The following is an 18,176-nucleotide window of genomic DNA, read 5'->3' as shown; positions in this document are numbered from 1 at the left end:
AAGTTGTCTCATTGAGTGCTCTCTTTGCTTTCCTTTTGGGATTTTTCTTGGCTTAGGAGCTTTCCTTTCACTCTCTTCCTTCCTAGCTCAACCTCAATGCACCGAAATGAGGCTATGGTGCCATGAACCTTTGGGTTTGTGGTCCTTCTCGACCCTTCTCCCCCCATACCTGTTGGCCCAGTAATCACAATAACCCTCTCTGGCTGAAAGGTTTGAAATCCAGTTGCCTCTAAACAACGGCTTCCCAAATCTGTCCTGGTGATCCTTATAGCCAGTCGAGTTTTCAGGATATCCACACTATGCATGATATAAATTTGCAAATACTGGGTGTCTCTGATTTTTTACATTTTATCTCTTTCATATTTATTGTGCGTTCCCTAAAAACCCGATTGGCTGCGGGGTGACCAAGACAGGTCTGAGGCACCCTGCTCTAGACTGAATATGTACCTGTGTGATCTTGAGCCCAACCAGCAGGTTCGCTCTTGAGAGATGTCTGTCTTTCTTTTTTTTTTTTTTGGCATTCCCTCCTTCCCGTGAACACTGCCTCTGTGTTACCTGACTTAAAGCCGCAGTACATATTTGGTAGATTTCTTTTAACAAAAACAAGCCAGAAAAATATTCATGGCAGGAGCTGCTTTTTATTCTAGTCCGTGCAGAAGACGATTAACAAAAAAAAAAACAAACAAAACGAATCTTAGGACTACACAGGCTGCCCTGGTTATTCTTTCATTGCTTCTCTCGGATGTATTACAGAGGACAGAAATATTAAGATCACCACTCACAACATTGACAATGTACTCGCATGCTGAAAGACAGACTGAACTGCACTAGCAGCAATCATGAACATTTTGTGATTTGTGATAGACAATAATTCTGGCACTGGGAGCTAGGCAATGCAAATCTTTAAGAGCCAATATAACATAACCCATGCTAAAACTGGAGATAAATTTAGTGCGGGTTTTAGTTTGTACATCTGATAAAAACCCAGGGCCCCACCAGATGCAGCAAACTAATGACATGCAAATGCCCCATGAGTTTAAAAAAAAACCAACCCATGCTAAACATAAAAGGCATGCTTTATTTTTTTTTTGTATTTTTTTGTATTTATTTTTACACAAGGGAGGGTCATTTGCATGCTCCTAAAACTGCAAATCCGCATGCAAAAAGAAAGATGATGCACCAGACAGGGGGCTGAGCTGTGAACCCCTTACCTCTTCCTATCCACCCTCCCAAGTTAAAAAAAAAACCAAAAAAAACCCCAGCCAGAGGAAGAGAAGAGCTTACCCTCCTCCTGCCCCGCAACCCTGCAGCTCTCAGCTGTCCCTGAATTAATATTAACGTATTCACGTCACTGACTGGCCGCTGATGGGTCCTTTCACTGACAGCTAAGAGTGAAAAGCCCAATCCCCATTCAGAACTCGAGGACTGGTCCCTTTCACTGTCAGCGAAAGGACCCATCAGCGGCCAAGCCAGTGACGTGAATACGTTAATATTAATTCAGGGACAGCCGAGAGCTACAGCGGGTTTGCTGGGCGGGAGGACGTAAGCTCTTCTCCCCCCCCCCGTCTGGGGTCGGGGTATCGGGAGGGAGCTTAGGTGCCCTGGCTGCTCCTCTTTTTTTAAACCTGGGTAGACAGGAGGGAGGGGCGGGGGGACTTCATGCTCAAACCCCTCTGTGGCAGAATTTTAAATCAGGAGGGGTGCCGTTGGCCAGAGAGGAGAGTTGGCTGCTTATCCCATTCTGTCGCAGGAAGTTTGATTCCTGCGCTGACCCAAGCGTTAAATTAGGGGAGGGGTTTGTTCTTCTGTGCGCCTCCTTACACTGAGTCAGGCCGATACAGTACGACGGAGCGCACTGTCAGCCTGCTCTTGGACGCGCGTTTTCCCTTACCCCTTATTCAGTAAGGGGCGGAAAACGCGCGTCCAACCCGCCGAACCTAATAGCGCCCTCATCATACAAATGCACGTTGATGGCCCTATTAGGTATTCGCACGTGATTCAGAAAGTAAAATGTGCGGCCAAGCCGCACATTTTACTTTCAGAAATTAGCGCCGACCCAAAGGTAGGCGCTAGTTTCTTCCGGCACCGGGAAAGTGCACAGAAAAGCAGTAAAAACTGCTTTTCTGTGCACCCTCCGACTTAATATCCTGGCGATATTAAGTCGGAGGTCCCGAAGAGTAAAAAAAGTTAAAAAATTTGAAGTCAGCCAGCGGCTGTCGGGTCGAAAACCGGACGCTCAATTTTGCCGGCATCCGGTTTCCGAGCCCGTGGCTGTCAGCGGGCTCGAGAACCGACGCCGGCAAAATTGAGCGTCGGCTGTCAAACCCGCTGACAGCCCCCGCTCCTGTCAAAAAGGAGGCGCTAGGGACGCGCTAGTGTCCCTAGCGCCTCCTTTTGCCCGTTTTTACCGCCGGGCCTAATTTAAATACTGAATTGCGCGCACCAGCGAGTGGCTGGTGTGCGCGCCGGGAGAACGGGCAAATGCCCGCTCTCCCGCGGACTTTACTGAATCGGCCTGACTGGCAGGTAATAGCTAAGAAGCTTATGATCTTGCAATTTGCATGGAGGTGCGTTAAGCCTGCTACGGCTTTTTACTCCTGTTTTACCACCGTCTTTTCTGCACTAAAACTCCCGTTACATACTGCAGTTATGCTAGCGCTGAAAAACCACTGCTAAAATGGGAGTGAGAAGCTGCACCAGGGTCAGCGTGGCTTATTGCATCGGCCCCTAAATGTGCCCATGGTACTATCCAGGCACTGACGGGTAGAAGTGAATATTTCTGAAGCCTTTCTGTCGCTTTAGGACAGGCAATTCTTAACGGATTTTATCTATTTCAGAAGGGTCATTTTCAAAGAGGCTTGCCCCGGTAACAATGAGCAATGAGATCAATATTCAGCCTCGAGCAGGCTGGGGTAGTTAACCAAATAAAACGTACCCAGTTACCTTAAACCAGATATTCGGCAGCAAAGCCGTGCCAGAGCTAAATCCAAAGTAAGAGCCTGATTTACTAAGGCTTTTCTCCCATTCTGTGTCTATGGGGGAAAAATGCTTAGTAAATGAGGCCCTTAGCTGAATAAATTGATCCCAAACAAAACAACACACACAAGTGGTGATTATTGATCAAAAAAAAAAAAACAAAACTAAGTGAAACCACTGTGGCAATAACATTGACAACCAATTTAATAATTAAGAGACCTTCATATTTATAAACAGTGTATATTTGCTAAACAGTGTTCCACAAATATTTTTTGTTAGAACGCTAAAGTGTTTTGTGATTGCTCAATCAGTTTGTAATCATAGGTCTCACAGCACTGTGTGTGCTCAGTCTACCAAGCTATCTTTTTTTCTTTTGATAAATTTCTGAAAAATTGCATATAAAATCTTAACTTCTGTCAAAAAAGCAACAAACGCTTTATCTTTGAGCCATGGTGATATGCGTATTTGCCAAAACGAGGTCTCGAGAGTCCCTTTTTAAATAAATGAGAGAAGCGTGGGAGTCAGAACATTAAGACCGTGTTATCAGAGCGCAGGTAAGTTAAAAAAGAAAAACAAAAAAAAAAAAGAGACCGGTACCAGTTTGAGATGTAAACGATGAGGAGGGAGAAATCATCACACCACCTGCCCAGGCTACTAAACTGATTACCGAAACGTACCCGTGGCTTAATTTCAGGGATGGCGAGGAAATCTACCAGTCCTGATTTGACTGTAAAATAGAAATAACGCGCTTGGTCTTACTCTCGATGTTACGGCTTGGCGAGTGATCTGGTGATTTGTAATAAAAATCAGGAACTGGTGTATAGGTTTACTGCGCTGCACCTATCGCTATCCCCTTGTATTTCTCTACATGTAGTGCCTCGAGCCCAAGGAGCTGGTGGGAATGTGGTGAACAGGAAAGCTACATACTGCATGTGTGGTGGGGGATGTAGAGAGGCAGAACGTTTTTTTGGGGTTGAACTTTGAGAATTTATAACTACTGTTGTGGGTCCCAATATCACTTTACCTCCTCAGCTGTGCTTGCTGAACAGCTGGGAAGGACAGGGTTTATCTACTAAAGCTAAGAGATTGGTCTCACAAGCTGGACGACCGACCATAGCTTATTTTTGGAAAAACAATTCCACACATTTCTTTTTGGCGAAATAAAAGAGTTGAGTTAGCAACTTTAGAACGTATTACCTTTGCTTTGAGAAGTCAACCTGAAGAATATGATATTATTTGGGGGAAAATTTTGGAAATGGCATGATCAACAACTTGTAAAATGTATCTGCGTCCTTGTCCCTCCTCTACCAGATGAGTTGCAGACCCATATAAGCTTTGCCGGTTAAAATGTATGCTTTGTATGCCAATTGCCTTGTTCCTGGTGCGATTGTTATATTGATTGCCTATGTCTGTTGTCCTGAATTTGTAAAGTTTAAAAATAAATAAATAAAAAGCCTGGCTATTATCCATGCAGTGATTGTGATGTGTGTGTGTCAGTACACTTTCAGGTATTACCAGGGAACATCCAAACATGTTCATTTTGAAAGAAAATCCTACACAGATTGAATAAAGTAAATAACATTTGTGTGATTACAATTTGAGCATCTGCTACTATATGATGGGAGAATCTGTCAACCAGTGAAGATCCGCATCTGAGAGCATCGGAGCCGTTTGAAGACTCAAAAGGAGGATGCACCAATTGTTAAACATTGTTTAATGTTTTGTCATAAGTTTGAAGATCTTTGTTGGTCTGTCATTCAGTCATTATCACCACGGGGAGGGGAAGTCTTGAACGAGTAGATGTGAATCGGTTATATACACTTTCGAATAATAGAAGGACTAGGGGGCATTCCATGAAGTTAGCAAGTAGCACATTTAAGAATGATAAATTCTTGGAGGAGAAGTCCATTAACGGCTATTAATCAAGTTTACTTAGGGAATAGCCGCTGCTATTAATTGCATCAGTAGCATGGGATCTTCTTAGTGTTAGGGTAATTGCCAGGTTCTTGTGGCCTGACCCAGCATGGCAATTTCTTATGTTCAAAGAACAACAATGGATCTACTGACTGGATACAGTTGCACAGAGGGGATTAAATGAGAACACGGATTGGTTTACATCGATAAAACCTCTTTTCTTGGCTTCCAATTGGTGGTCCTGGCCTGTTTCTGCCCTTTGGATTGGTCCATTTAGTACTTAAGAGAGTTTGACAACGTAGGTGTGTGCCATTTTGAAACAAAAGTTGTGAGACTGACAATGCAGTGAAATGTGACCAGCATTTATCTAAAGTAGGTAGGAAATGTTGTCTTCCGTGGAAAGACTTGACAGATTTTAAATTCTGTTTCTCATCTTTTGTAGAATACTGCTAGGCTTGCTTATATAAATAACAAAAAGCCCCAAAGGAAGAAATCAAACGCGTTTTTTGTCAAAGGGCAAAGAACTTCACACTTCTCTCATTGATTCAAAAAGGGACTTTCAAGACCTCGTTTTGGCAAATACGCATATCATGACCCAAAGATGAGTGTTTCTTGCTTTTCTTTTTTAACACAGAAATTAAGATTTTATATGCAAGTTTTCAAAAATGTATCAAAAAAAAAAAAAAAAAAGATAGCTTAGTGGACAGAGCACACACAGTGCGGCAAGACTTATGATTACAGTTGATTGAGCAGTCACAAAATGCTTTAGCATTCCAACAAAAATTTGAGGCACATGGTTTAGCCAATATACATACTGCTTATAGATAGGAAGGCCTCAATTAAATTGGTTGTCAATGTTATTACCCCAGTGGTTTTTTTGGATACATTTATCCAGCTAACTTTAGAACAGCCCTTAGGCGGTAAAGTTATCCAGATATTCAGTGCTATCCAGCTAAGTCATCAGTGTTATATCTGTCCATTATCCAGCTAACTTAGTACCCCCCTGCCTCAAGATGCCTCCAACTTATCCAGGTAAATTTCAGTCCAAGCTCTCATTCAGATAACATCCGAAGCGGTCGAGCATGGAGGGATTTTTAAATGCCACGGTTTGCTCCGCTATTTCCCCAAACTTAAGCCGGAGAAACCTTTTGAATTTGGACTTCAGGGGCGTAATCTGGGAGGATCCCCAGTGGGGAAAAACTGCCCCCCTCCCCCCCTTCCCGCACCACCACCTTTAGTGAATGAAAGGACGGACGCCCTTTAAACGGCAGGTGAAAGCGAAGGACCTGGGGAGCAGGGTTAGGAAGAGAAAGGGAAAAAGCAGACGCCGAGATTTCATTCTGAAAGGCCTGCGAGATAAAACAGGCGCATGATCCCCGCCGGGCTGGATTTTCAGATTGAAAGCTTCCCCCCGAGGAGTTTCCATTTGAAAATGAGCTTGGAGGTCCCACTGGCACAAAGCAACTTCGTACCCGCAGACCCGTAAGCTGCCCGGGCAATGCAAAATTTGTCCCTCCCCCGCTATACTTTTTTAAAAATATTTTTCTGGCAGGGAGCACGGAGGAATGTAAAACAAGATAAGTGAATTAATCAAATTCAATCAAACTTTAGGCGTAAAAGTCTAAAGCCAACAGAGTAAACAAGTGACTCATGAGTAAACAGTTTCTCAATGCAAAGCATTCTTTAATTGGACCTCTATTTAAGAAGATAACGGCGGGTCTATGACAGCAGCATACAGTGCAAAACCAAGGCACGTTCACATGCAAAAAAAAAACCCAGACTTTCCAATGCAATGATACTTTGCAATGTACCAAAATACAAAAAAGTATTTTGAACCCAAAAGCAGGAAGTTGGTTAAAACTGAAATCTTGACGATGAATGATTTTCTCTCTATTTCAAAAAATTTTTAACGGTCTTAGTTTTTAAAGCTGCGGCATCGCAAAGTTTATTTCCATTGCACAGACTAGTAGAAAGCAGTGAAGTCCCTGCTCGTGTCCTGGGAAACCTTTGCCTGCAATAATGTCGAACAATGACTGAGAGAGAGGGAGAGAGGCAACGAGATGAGTCTAGGACAGACCTATACGGCACGGTAACACATTCAGCCACCATTAATTTTTTTTTTTGAATGAGAAATTACATACACCTTCCCTAAAAAAAAAACAAAAAAAAAAAAACTGTCCAGGCGCACAGAGTAGCCACACAGACTTGGCGACTGCTTTCTGCATGGGTGAAATTTCAATGGGGGGAAAAAAATGTTAATGGTGGGGGAGGGGGCCATAATATAAATCTGCTCATTTTCCTCCCCTGACCCCACCTCCTCACAGGCCAGTGAAAAACATATGCACTGTGAAAGAGCGCGTATGCTTTTAGCCAGATCGAAAGGGGGTCCTTGCTAGATAGTCCGCTTACCCGGGGTAAATAAAAAAATTGTGTTCCATACACCCGTACCTTCATGGACCAGCATGAGCCGGAAGAAATACCCTTAGCAGAACTGTTAGCTGCACAGCACACAGAGCAAAACATTAAAAAAAAAAGTTGTGGGTAATTTTTAAAAATTGCAGGGGGATTTGCAGGTTCATAGGTAGTTCCCCTTTAGAAAATTTGGGACTGGCAGGGGCCACGGGTACTTTCGAAGCAGATCCCTTCCTGACCCCCCCCCCCCCCGGAGTAAAACTATGTGGCTTGTGAAACACCGTGCATCCTGCCACCTGTACGGAGAGCTTGGGGTGGGGGAGGGGTTATTTTCAAAGCTGCCTTCATGTGGGTAACTGGAGACTTTCCCCACGTAAAGAAAGACCTTTGAAAATTATTCTCAAATAGTTTTCCATTACATGCAAAGCGGGGGGGGGGGGGGGGGGGGAAAGGATGTCGATAGAACTCAGCTGAATTACTAAACGGCCTTCGTTCAAGCCGGTCTGCCTTTCAAGCAATGGCTCTGCTGATAGTTATTTGTCAAAACATCTGACGACGTCCCTTCCTGCTCCTGAAACGTATTCTTTGCTTTTGGTATTTATACCTCAATTGTACATTGTTTTAGTCTTGAGGAACTGTGCTGGAGGACACTATTGGTGCACTGTGACCTGCCTACCAAGTGTGCTAAGCCGCCACTAACTGCGCTGCTGGGAAAAAAAAAAAAAAACCACAACTCTTAAAGCACGAGCATGTGAATGGTTTGTTCCAGTACCTTGGGAATCCTCCTGGCCCTCCGTGTGGATAGCAGTTCACTGGTGGTGCTCAGGCTGTCCTCGTTTGGACTGGAAGGGGAGGAAGGGATAGCGAGCTGGGCCAGAAGCAGCATGTCATCGTGGCTGTGCCTCTTGGAAAGCCGAGGGAGCCGGTGGCTCTTCCTCTCCGAGGAGTTTCCAATGCGCAGGGACTGACTACTGGGCTTCGAAGGAAGCTTTAAAAAAACAAACAAACAAACATATTTATTAGGAACACAGGAGATGCCGGCAGGTAAGGGATCACTTGGGTCCACCCCATCCATTTCAAAAGCACTGAACCGTGGTAGCAGCCTATCCTGAGCTTCTGTGACTACGCGGGAAATAGCTCCCTGTTTAACACAATGGAACACATTTCAGCTGCTGCATGTATACTGTTAAGGGTTTTTTGTTTTTTATCCTCTTTGTAGTCACATTTTTCCCAAAGACAAACGAAATGCAACTGAATCACAACTGCAATTAAAGAATCAATATTGCATTAAAATAGCAAAGGCGGCTGCCACAGCAGCTCAGGGTCAGCAGAGGCAGCGCTCACAGCCCAGGGTGGAGGGAGTCATAATCAATGGTGACGCTTAGTGGAAGGGTTTAAGACCCTTAACTGCATGAGCCCCAGCAAAGAAAAGTTTGGAAGGGTTATTAACCCCCCCAAAAAAAAAACAAGGTTTGTTACAGATGAAGGCTGATGGGATCAGATCCCAGCCCTGGCACCTGACTGAGCTGAAAGCTAACGAAAGGGAAGGGAACCACTGGCAAAACCAAAACAACAATAGAAACAAATCCTGTTCGCAGTTTGTAAGGAGGGGGAGATAAATGAGTGACTGAGAAAGTGCTAAGTTACAGTGCAGCGCGATTCTAATTTCACCCCAATATTTGTATTACTTCGATGTGAGAATTTAAGTCTGAGTAGATACAGTGAAGAAATATACAAAGTCACAGAATCCGTTTAAACTCTGAAACACTTTAAGGTGTTCAAAAACATTAGCAAAATTGTATTCACCGTTTGTACTTTCAAGGGAAGGGTTGGGTTGGGCACCCATGGTTTTTTTCTTGCTCCCTTTTGGGCATCCAGCTCCACGGAACCAGACTCTACTGGGCAACGGTGCCACAAGAATTCTCCCCCCTCCCCTTTAAACCCCTCCTCCCATCTCAATCTGAGCCGTCGCAGTGGCCGTTTTTACCATGGCTTCCTCAGGAACCCAACTAACCAACTCTGAGTCTGCCCAGTAGGTGTCGCTGTTGAGCAACGGCAGAGGAGGCCACTGAACCACCAAGTTTACCTTCAAAATCACTGGCTTTAATCAACAGCGTTATATACTCTGTGTCTTAAATTGGTCAGTGATGTGTAAACCGAAAGGTCGGACATCAGCCCTTTTCCACTGTTGATTGAAGCCAGTGATTTTGAAGGTAAGCGTGGCACTTCGGTGACAGCCTCGGCTTTCGCTCAACGGTGACACAGGCAGATTCAGACACCAGTTCTTTTGCTATTATTTTTAAAAACTGATTTATAAAATATGAACGTACCTTAGGACTGTGTCTTACACTCTACCTGGGACATGAATTGTCCTCATTAGTGCTAGTCACTCTAGGGCTCTAACCTGAGAGAGAAATCTACTCAAGAGTCCCCCTTGCATCAAGTTAATCATCAACCTCTGCAAATCTAGAATGGCTTGTGGTGGAGATACCCATTGTTTGAGATTTTAGAAAGCAGAGTGGTTTACAACTAAGTTTAGAGGGATGGCCGATTAGCACGCTGCATATTTTTCTCTGAAAAAAAAAAAAAAACAAGCCCACAGGCATGAAAAATTCTAGGCTGCTTGACATCATTTGTACTGCACAGTCTAAGAACAGTACAGCAAGTGGTGTAGAATGGCTCCCTCCGCTCTCATAAATATTGGCACTGGATGCTGAGACATTTTATTAAATATTACGATCTTTTTTTTCAGGAATAAATGAATAAATATTCTCTTGTGACTAAGTCAAGAGGCCTACATTCCATATACATTAACAGAATGGCATAACAAGGGGAAAAAAAAACCCAACATATTTTTTGTCAATCCTGTTTCTGTTTTACTTTCCAGGGAGAATAAGAGTTACTGCATTGAAGTCCTCTCCCCCTGTAGCACGTCGAGGTTATTTTTCATAGGATGGATTGCCAGGGAGGGCCCTGGTCATCCTAAAATTTTACCCCCATTGACTCACTGGCGGGCTAGTTATCGTGCCAATGGACAAACATTTGGACTTCACCACCACATCGGCGCTTTCCAGCCTAATGAGATGAAAAAAAAAGATCAACGAGAAAGACATTGCAGAGCAACTTTCTTTCCTTCCAACGCACTCTGTTTCTTGGGAACGCGTGTTATCCGTCTGCCTCAGCAGACTGCACTGGTCACAGAAGATAATCTTCAAATATTCGTTTCTGCGGGTAAAACGTCGCTACCCCCCATGGGAACGGCTCGCCATGGAACCGCTCACCAGACACGCGGGTAAAAAAAAAAAACGTATGCCTGTCTGCCCTGCACGTGCATAACCTCGCCCAGCGTGGTTCTCAGCAGCTTTGTTGGGGAGGGGGTTTGGGGCTTGCATGGACACTGCTGGAGACGTTTTAATCCTACCTCCAGGAACTGTGGGTGATTTATAAAAAAAAAAAAAAAAAAAAAAGAGAGGAGAGTGCTGGGATCATGGAAGGGGAAGAGAGCTGGGTGAGCCCTGGAGGGAGGGAAGGTGGTCGAGGAAGAGAAAGAGTGTGGTATGTGTGTGTGCGTGCATGAGGACCCTATTTAAATAAACATTTTTCCCCAGAGACGCAAAATTTGTAAAAAACCTTTAGTTACTCTTAGTGAATAGATCAGTGCATACCTTGCCTTAAGTAAAAAGAATTGAAGCATCAGAGCTGTATTTGGGACTCTGGCACCCACAGGCAGTCTTGATGGGAAGAGGGGGAGTTGGTGATGAGGTATGGGGCAATGAAGAGCCGGGGGGGGGGGGGGGGGGGAAGGTCCTGGATAAGGGTAAGGTCATTTCTCCCAGTCTCTGCACCCTCCACTAGGTCTGTGGCAGCCATGGAAATGAGCAGGCAGTGGGGCCTGTAAGCAGGGTGCGAGTTCTCAGGCCCTGCCCGCTCTCTCTGCTTGGGCTTCCGGATACTAAGGGAACATGAGGGGGGGGGGGGGTGGAGCTTGTGTTTAATTTCTTTCTATTGCTGCCGTGGGCCAGGGGAGGGGAAGGGGGGGCACAGTACCGGTTTCAACCTCTGGGCAAGCACCAGAGAGAGGATCTGTATACCTGGGAGCTTTTGGGTTGTGGTCATCCTGACAGTACACTGTTGATTGGGAGGGTAGGCGTGGTGGTGGTGGGGGGGGGGCGGCAGAATTTATTTAGATTTACTCAACACTTTGTTTCACTGGTGGCTGAAGGCCAGTTACATTCATGTACTGTAGGTGTTTTCCTTTTCCCCAGATAATTTACAATCTAAGGGGCTCATTAATCAGGGATTTTTTTTTTTTTTTTTTTTTGCATCTTTATGTTATGTTGATTCAGTTTTATATGCTTATTTATGAATATACTCTTCCTTGTGCAGAACTCTGAAAGATTTTAATGATGCACAATCGTCAAACCTCCTCCGTTGGAAAGAAATCAGTAGAACTAGAGGTCATGAAATGAAGCTCCAGGGAGGACGACTCAGAACCAACGTCAGGAAATATTTCTTCATGGAGAGGGTGGTGGATGCCTGGAATGCCCTTCCGGAAGAGGTGGTGAAGACAATAAAACAGTGAAGGAATTCACAGGGGCATGGGATAAACACTGCGGATCCCTAGGGACTAAAGGATGGAAATGAAGAGGGAAGTGCTTGGGGGTAACTTGCTGGTGGGGCAGTTACTTCCCTTAACCAATAGGCCTTCACACTGTTGATGCAACTCCATCATTTGCTCTCTGCTTCAAACTGCATGAGGAAAAGGGGAGTTGGATTTGTACAGCAACCAACGTGGGCCCTGACTTTTACCATTTGGAAAGCTGATAAGCATGGGGGTATCCCTGATTGGCGCAGCAGGTACCTCCATCAGCATAAAGCTTGCTGGGCAGACTGGATGGACCACTTGGTCATTTTCTGCCATCATTTCTATATGTTTCTATGGATGCAGCAGGTTCTACATTTTTTTTTAAGTAAATGAAATTAAATAAATAATTTGCCTACATGCAAATTAGCAGGTGTAACTGTACGTGAGTAGTTTTGGGGGGGGGGGGATAATTTTCAAAGCGAACGTATGCGCATCAAGTTCAAAAATTGGTACAGTTTGTATACATATTTGCTGACTTTCTTATGCGGACTCTTACAAAATTAGCTTCTCAGTGGCCACCTAAGGGATGATGCCATCTGCCGTAATAGGACGCTACTACCTGCTGGCTACCAGGCCTGAAAATCTGGTTGCTGTAGTTTGAATAGCTCGGGAAATGAAGTGATTTCCCCCCTCCTCCCCAATTTTCTGCAAAATTCCGGTTATTCCAATTTCTAGTTTTTAGATGCATCCATCTATCCTGAAAATGTGCTTGCTGCAGGTTAAATGGTTCAGGATCTATCTTCCCAGACTGAAAGATAACGCAAAAAAACGTAAGAAATTTTCTTTTAGGGGGAAAAAAAAGCACTGAAAAGACTCGGAAGTTGCTTTGGTTAACTATGTTACACTAATTAATTGATATAGTGGCTTTACTGGGATGCAGCATTAGCATGTCTTCCAAAACAGTGGCCAATGGATACTGAATGACAGACGTGCACGCTTACTGTACTGCTTGCTTAATGCTCCCTCTTGCAATGGCTGCAGGTGCCCAGCACATGGTGAGCATGAGACAGAGACATCTCTGTCAGAGTTTCCAGCTCCCATACAGTGGCAGTCTGCAAATCTAACAGCTCAGACTAGGTTACTAATATGCAATTTGTAAGGAAAACTGCCAAATACCAAAATGAAAGAAAAAAAATGGTATTTTGCCCGCTTTTCTTTTCCTAGTCCACAAAATATTTAAAAAAATGGGAGAGATGCCCCTTGTGTGCAGAGTTCGTTTTCGAATAGCAGTGGGACTACCCTGATATTCGTTTTTGATTATTGGTGCTAAAAGCATGGTATGCAAGTGGCATCAGACTGGGTCAGACCAGCTCAGCATCCCGTTTCAGACTGGACAGTGGCGAGCGCTTAGAGGAAGCGTACCATTCATTTCCTAAATCTAGAAGTGGATATGAGCATCAAAAAAGTTTTGATTTGCAGCAAAGTGATAAGTGATAACACAAAACTTGCCATACTGGGTCAGACCAAGGGTCCATCAAGCCCAGCATCCTGTTTCCAACAGTGGCCAATCCAGGTTACAAGTACCTGGCAGGATCCCAAGTAGTAGAGAGATTCCATGCTGCTTATCCCAGGGGTGAGCAAGGGATTTCTGCAAATCCACCTTAATAATGGTTTATGGGCTTTTCCTCCAGGCATTTTTCAAATAAATAAATAAATAAATACTACTACAAAATATTTTGTACCTTTTCAGCTTCAAACCTTCTTTGTTGAAGGCTGAGCTTCCAAAAGATGAAGAATAGGCTCATCCAGAGAAAATATGTACCCAGAATGAAATGAAACAAACAAAAAAAAAAACTTCACAACATACTAGATATTGTTACAATCTTATAAAAATTAATTCCAGTTAACACAGTCCTCTTCCTTGGGGTGACTGAGCTATTTACATTTTGAAATTCTACTGATGGGTTTTTGGACATTTTTAATTCACTATAACTGTAATATCCTTTAATAACGTGATTGTCTGCATGATACGATGACTGACATTTTACAGTTGCTGTTTTAAATACTTTCAATCATTTGTTCAATCCAACATGGCCAACCTGCCAATGAGCCAATAAAAGCTTTTTCCTCCCACCCCCACCAGAACAACTGGTTTTTGTTCAGGCAATTAAGGGTTAAAACTGTTGCAAACCAAGCCTGAAAACGGTCTGTGCCGGCAACCCAAACCGAAGGCCTCTTTCTGTCTCACTCCGCACACTCGCTTCTTCCTGTCCCCCCCCCCCCCTTTCCCTGCAATCCTCTGGCTTCCTCCCGCTGTAACGGTGCCCCCCCCCCTCCAGCCTAAAAGCGGGACGGTGTTCGAGAAACGACTGCTACCCAGGACCTGCTGAATTACCTGGGGAGGCGTGGTGTACTTCCTGTTCTGAGGAGTCCACATCCTGTGCAAAGAATCTAGGGAATTCTCAGATATCAGCTTGGATTTTCGGCCTGCATGACGGCCTTTCAGATCCACATCCTCATACGGGTTCTCCTTGGGTAAATCTCCTGAAAAGATTTTGACCGGAAAGGAAAAAAAAAACAGTCAGACGTTTAAGCAAGGGAAGAAAAAAAAAAAAAAAGCGAACTGAGCGAAAGCCCCATAGAAAATCTCCTCGGCTTTCAGCATGAGTCATGCTGCAGTCTACAGCTGGATATATTTGGAGTAGAATTCTGGCAACGATGTTGATTTTTTTTTTTTTTTTCCCCCTAATGCAAAAGATTTCACAAGAGAGACTCAGAATGGAGCATTTACAGCTGGTCTCACAGAAAGTACTTTCTATAAATCTTAAAGCCTTGCACACAGAACGTAAACCTGCTAAGACCGATGTAAAGAATATTTCTGAATCAGCCACAAAATAAAATGCTATAAATTCATTTATGCTGCTTTTCCTTAAAACAAGGGTATCCTCTCCTCTCCCCTCCCCCTCAGACAGCCAGCATGGGTGGCATAACACCCATCCTGGCCAAGCTGGAGAGCTGGCTGGAAGAGTGCTTCAAAACTAATCCTCAGCCATGCGAGGGTCGCCACAGCAAAAGCACAAGGTCGCCGTCTCCCATCGCTCCCCCGCCTCCGTGGCCCGCCTGAGACCTGCAGCCCTGCTGGACGAGGGATGCAGACTTACAGAATACTGCAGCCTGGACCTCGGGTCCTGCCTGAAGTTGTCTCGTGTCAATTTGCTCTTTTGTACAGAGAAATGTTTATCCAAATTTTGTTTGAGAAAACATATTTTATCCAAGTACGGGTAAGGATCCTGTCGTCAAGCTAGTAAAATATCAAAAAGAAGCCCCCCACCCCGCCCAATCTGCAGCAGCTCCAACAGTCCATACCTCGGCCGTCTCTCCAGTATAATCTTGGCAACTTTCTCTCTCGCTGTCCTGCATCTCTCGTACAGTTATCTCCTCTGGCCAGCTCTCACGCAGCATGGAATTCTGGCCTCTCTCAAACTGTTCCTGGAGCAGAGCTGCACGCCAGAAAACTGCAGGAAGTTACTGCTGCGACAGCTGCAGGAGAGCCCCCAGAATCTCTGCTGTGCGAGAGCTGCATGAGAGCGAAAGGGGGGGGGGGGGAGCTGTCAAAGACCCATTACTGCGCGAGAGCTACAGGAGGGAGAGAGGAAGAGAGAGCAAGCGCTGCCGGGGATTAAAAGGTGCGAGGGGCAGGAAAAAGAGCTGCTTGAGTTTCTGCTCTGCTGGAATTTTGCAAAACGAAAAAGAAGCGACTTTAGCACATCTGTATTCCTGAGGGAGGCTGAGGTAGGAGTCAAAACACACACTATTTTTTTTTTTGGGGGGGGGCTCTCTTTTTAAATGTTTGATTTTGCATTTGAACAATAACAGCACTGGGTACTTTTAGTACATATAGGACTGAAAAGGAGTATGGACCAGATGTTTGAGAGAAAACACATTTGAAAAGATTGTGTCTCAATCTTAATTCTTTGGATAATGAAGAAAGTTTTCTCAGTCTTCAACAGAGAGAGCAATTTTCAGAGTCCTCCCCGCATAAATTAGCTGCCCTCCTTGAATATGGCTACAGGTTACAGTATATTTTTAGCCACGTTAAAAGGTGATGTTCCACGGAGAATTTAGGCTGGGGGGAGGGGGCAGGAGCATGCACATTGAGTTGCATTTTCCACTCTGCAGGTGTACGTTTCCAGTAAAATTACGCCCACACAAAAAGCAGGTCCGAGTGTCCATGGGTACTGCCTACCCATGCCAAGTTTCAAAGCTCAAATACACATGCACTTTTGCTTTGAAAATTGGTGCAAAGTCCACGCATTGAAAGTACCTGTGGATTTTGTCACAATGCGGACAATTTGAAAACCGTCCTCTAATCCTCCGATTAGTTCATCTGCTAGCACAGTGCTATTTGTGCAAAACGAAAGAAAATACAAATACTGAACTCCTTTTGACGAGGACAGGGTCGATAAGTTAGAAAAGGCCATGTAACTGCCTGAACCCTCTTTTTTTCTTGCTGGCATTCATTGGCAGTCATTAGCAGTGTATCGCAGCCAATGAGAAACATCCTCAGCAGCGGCAAAGCCAAGTCCGTTCCTGCTTCTTGGAGACTTATCTCGTCAGCCGTAAATACTTCTGCTACTGCTTCTCCATCTCGCACCTTTTCATGGACGGCTCAAGGCGCAATACATGCAGGTACTATAAGTATTTCCCTGTCCCTAGGGGACTCACAATCTAAGGGTTCCCCAGGCGGTGGGTGTGCCAGGAAACTATATAGACCAGCGAGCTTGATGTAGGCCACAGACACTGTTTAATGAGGGGAGAGTCAACGTTTCTTTTTTTTTTACTCTAGATTTTTTGGAAGGTGGAGATAAGCATGAGGACAAAGGTGAGCTAGTTGAAACAGTGTGTTTGGATTTTCAGAAGGCGTTTAAACAAAGGACCTCATGAGAGATTCCTCAGGTAATTGGGAGGTCATGGGATCGGAGGCAGCGTGGATTTAGTAACTGGTCAGTTTTCCAAGTGAAGAAAGGTCGGTTAAGTGAAGTGCCCCATTGGTCTCTAGTGGAACCTGTGCTATTTAGCATATTCATAAATGTATTTAAATAAAATTTATTAATTGCTTGACTGATGAAAATCTCTCTAAGCGATGATCTGGAGAAAGGAACAGTGAGTGAGGTGACTAAATGCGTAGATGACACAAAGGGGCAGATTTTCAAAGGGGTACGCGCCTACCCCCGAAAACCTGCCCCAAGCTCCCCCTGCGTGCGCTGAGCCTTTGTTGCATAGGCTGCCAGGGTGCAAAGCCCCAGGACGCGCTTAAGTCCCAGGGCTTGTCACGGCCGGCGAGTCATCGGGGGCGTGTCGCAGCTGGCACGGCATCGGGGGGGGGGGGGGCGTTCTGGGGGCGTGGCCACGGCCTCCGGACCAGCCCCTGGACCGGACCATGGCGCGCCGGCAGCACAAGTTATGCCTGCCTTGGGCAGGCATAACTTTTGCGATAAAGGTAGGGGGGGGGGAATTAGTTAGGGGCGGGTTAGTTAGGGGAAGGAAGGAAGAAGGTGCGGGAGGGTGGAAGGAAAGTTCCCTTCAAGGCCGCTCCGATTTTGAAGCGGCCTCGAAGGGAACGGAGGCAGGCTGCCGATTTTGCACAGCCTTGCGTGCGCGGACCCCAGATTTTAAAAGATACGCGCGTATCTATTAAAATCCGGCGTACTTTTATAAAATCTACCCCAAAATTGTTTAGAGTCATTAAAACAGCAGCAGACTGTGAGAAACTGCAGAAGGAGCCTGTGAGGCTAGGAGACTGGGCCCCTAAAATGGCAGATGCAATTTAATGTGGAGAAGTGCAAAGTAATGCACGTATGGAAAAGTAATTCCAATTACAGGTGCTGGGTTCTGTGTTAGGAGTCACCACTCAAGAAAAGGACTTCCGAGTCCTTGTGGACAGTGCCTTGAAATCTTCAGCTCAGTGTGCGGCGGCGGTGAAAAAAAAAAGCAAATAGAATGTTAGGAATTATTTGGCAAGGAATAGAGAACAAAACTGAGAATATCATAATGGCTTTGCATACATCCATGGTGGGACCGCACCTTGAATCTTCCGTGCAGTTCTGCTCGTCTCATCTCAAAAAAAAAAAAAACATAGTGGATATAGAAACGGTACAGCGAAGGGGGCAAAAATGATAAAGGGGGGATAAAAAAGCTCCCTTATAGAGAAAGGGTAAACAGATTAGGGCTCTGTAGCTTGGAAGAGAAACAGAGAGGATAGGACAGATTTATAAATAATGAGTGGGGG

At 44.8% G+C, this 18,176-nt stretch overlaps 1 protein-coding gene across 3 annotated transcripts in view; it reads right to left on the bottom strand.

The window, feature by feature from the left end:
• Positions 1-18,176, bottom strand: part of ST5 (suppression of tumorigenicity 5) — a 265,906-nt gene that overhangs the window by 69,601 nt on the left and 178,129 nt on the right. For all 3 annotated transcript variants that reach the window (XR_003853184.1, XM_029582090.1, XM_029582089.1), the window contains 2 exons: positions 14,283-14,431; positions 8,075-8,290 (listed from right to left, as the gene is read on the bottom strand). Coding sequence is in view for 2 of the 3 variants with exons in the window: in XM_029582090.1 (XP_029437950.1) it covers positions 8,075-8,290; positions 14,283-14,431 (365 nt within the window). In the remaining variant the exon portion in view is untranslated. The remainder of the gene's footprint in view (positions 1-8,074; positions 8,291-14,282; positions 14,432-18,176) is intronic.

This window comes from Rhinatrema bivittatum, chromosome 17 (assembly GCF_901001135.1).
Source record: "Rhinatrema bivittatum chromosome 17, aRhiBiv1.1, whole genome shotgun sequence".
NCBI lineage: Eukaryota > Metazoa > Chordata > Amphibia > Gymnophiona > Rhinatrematidae > Rhinatrema > Rhinatrema bivittatum.
The sequence above is the reverse complement of the archived record's forward strand: the minus strand, read 5'-3'. Positions and strand labels throughout refer to the sequence as shown.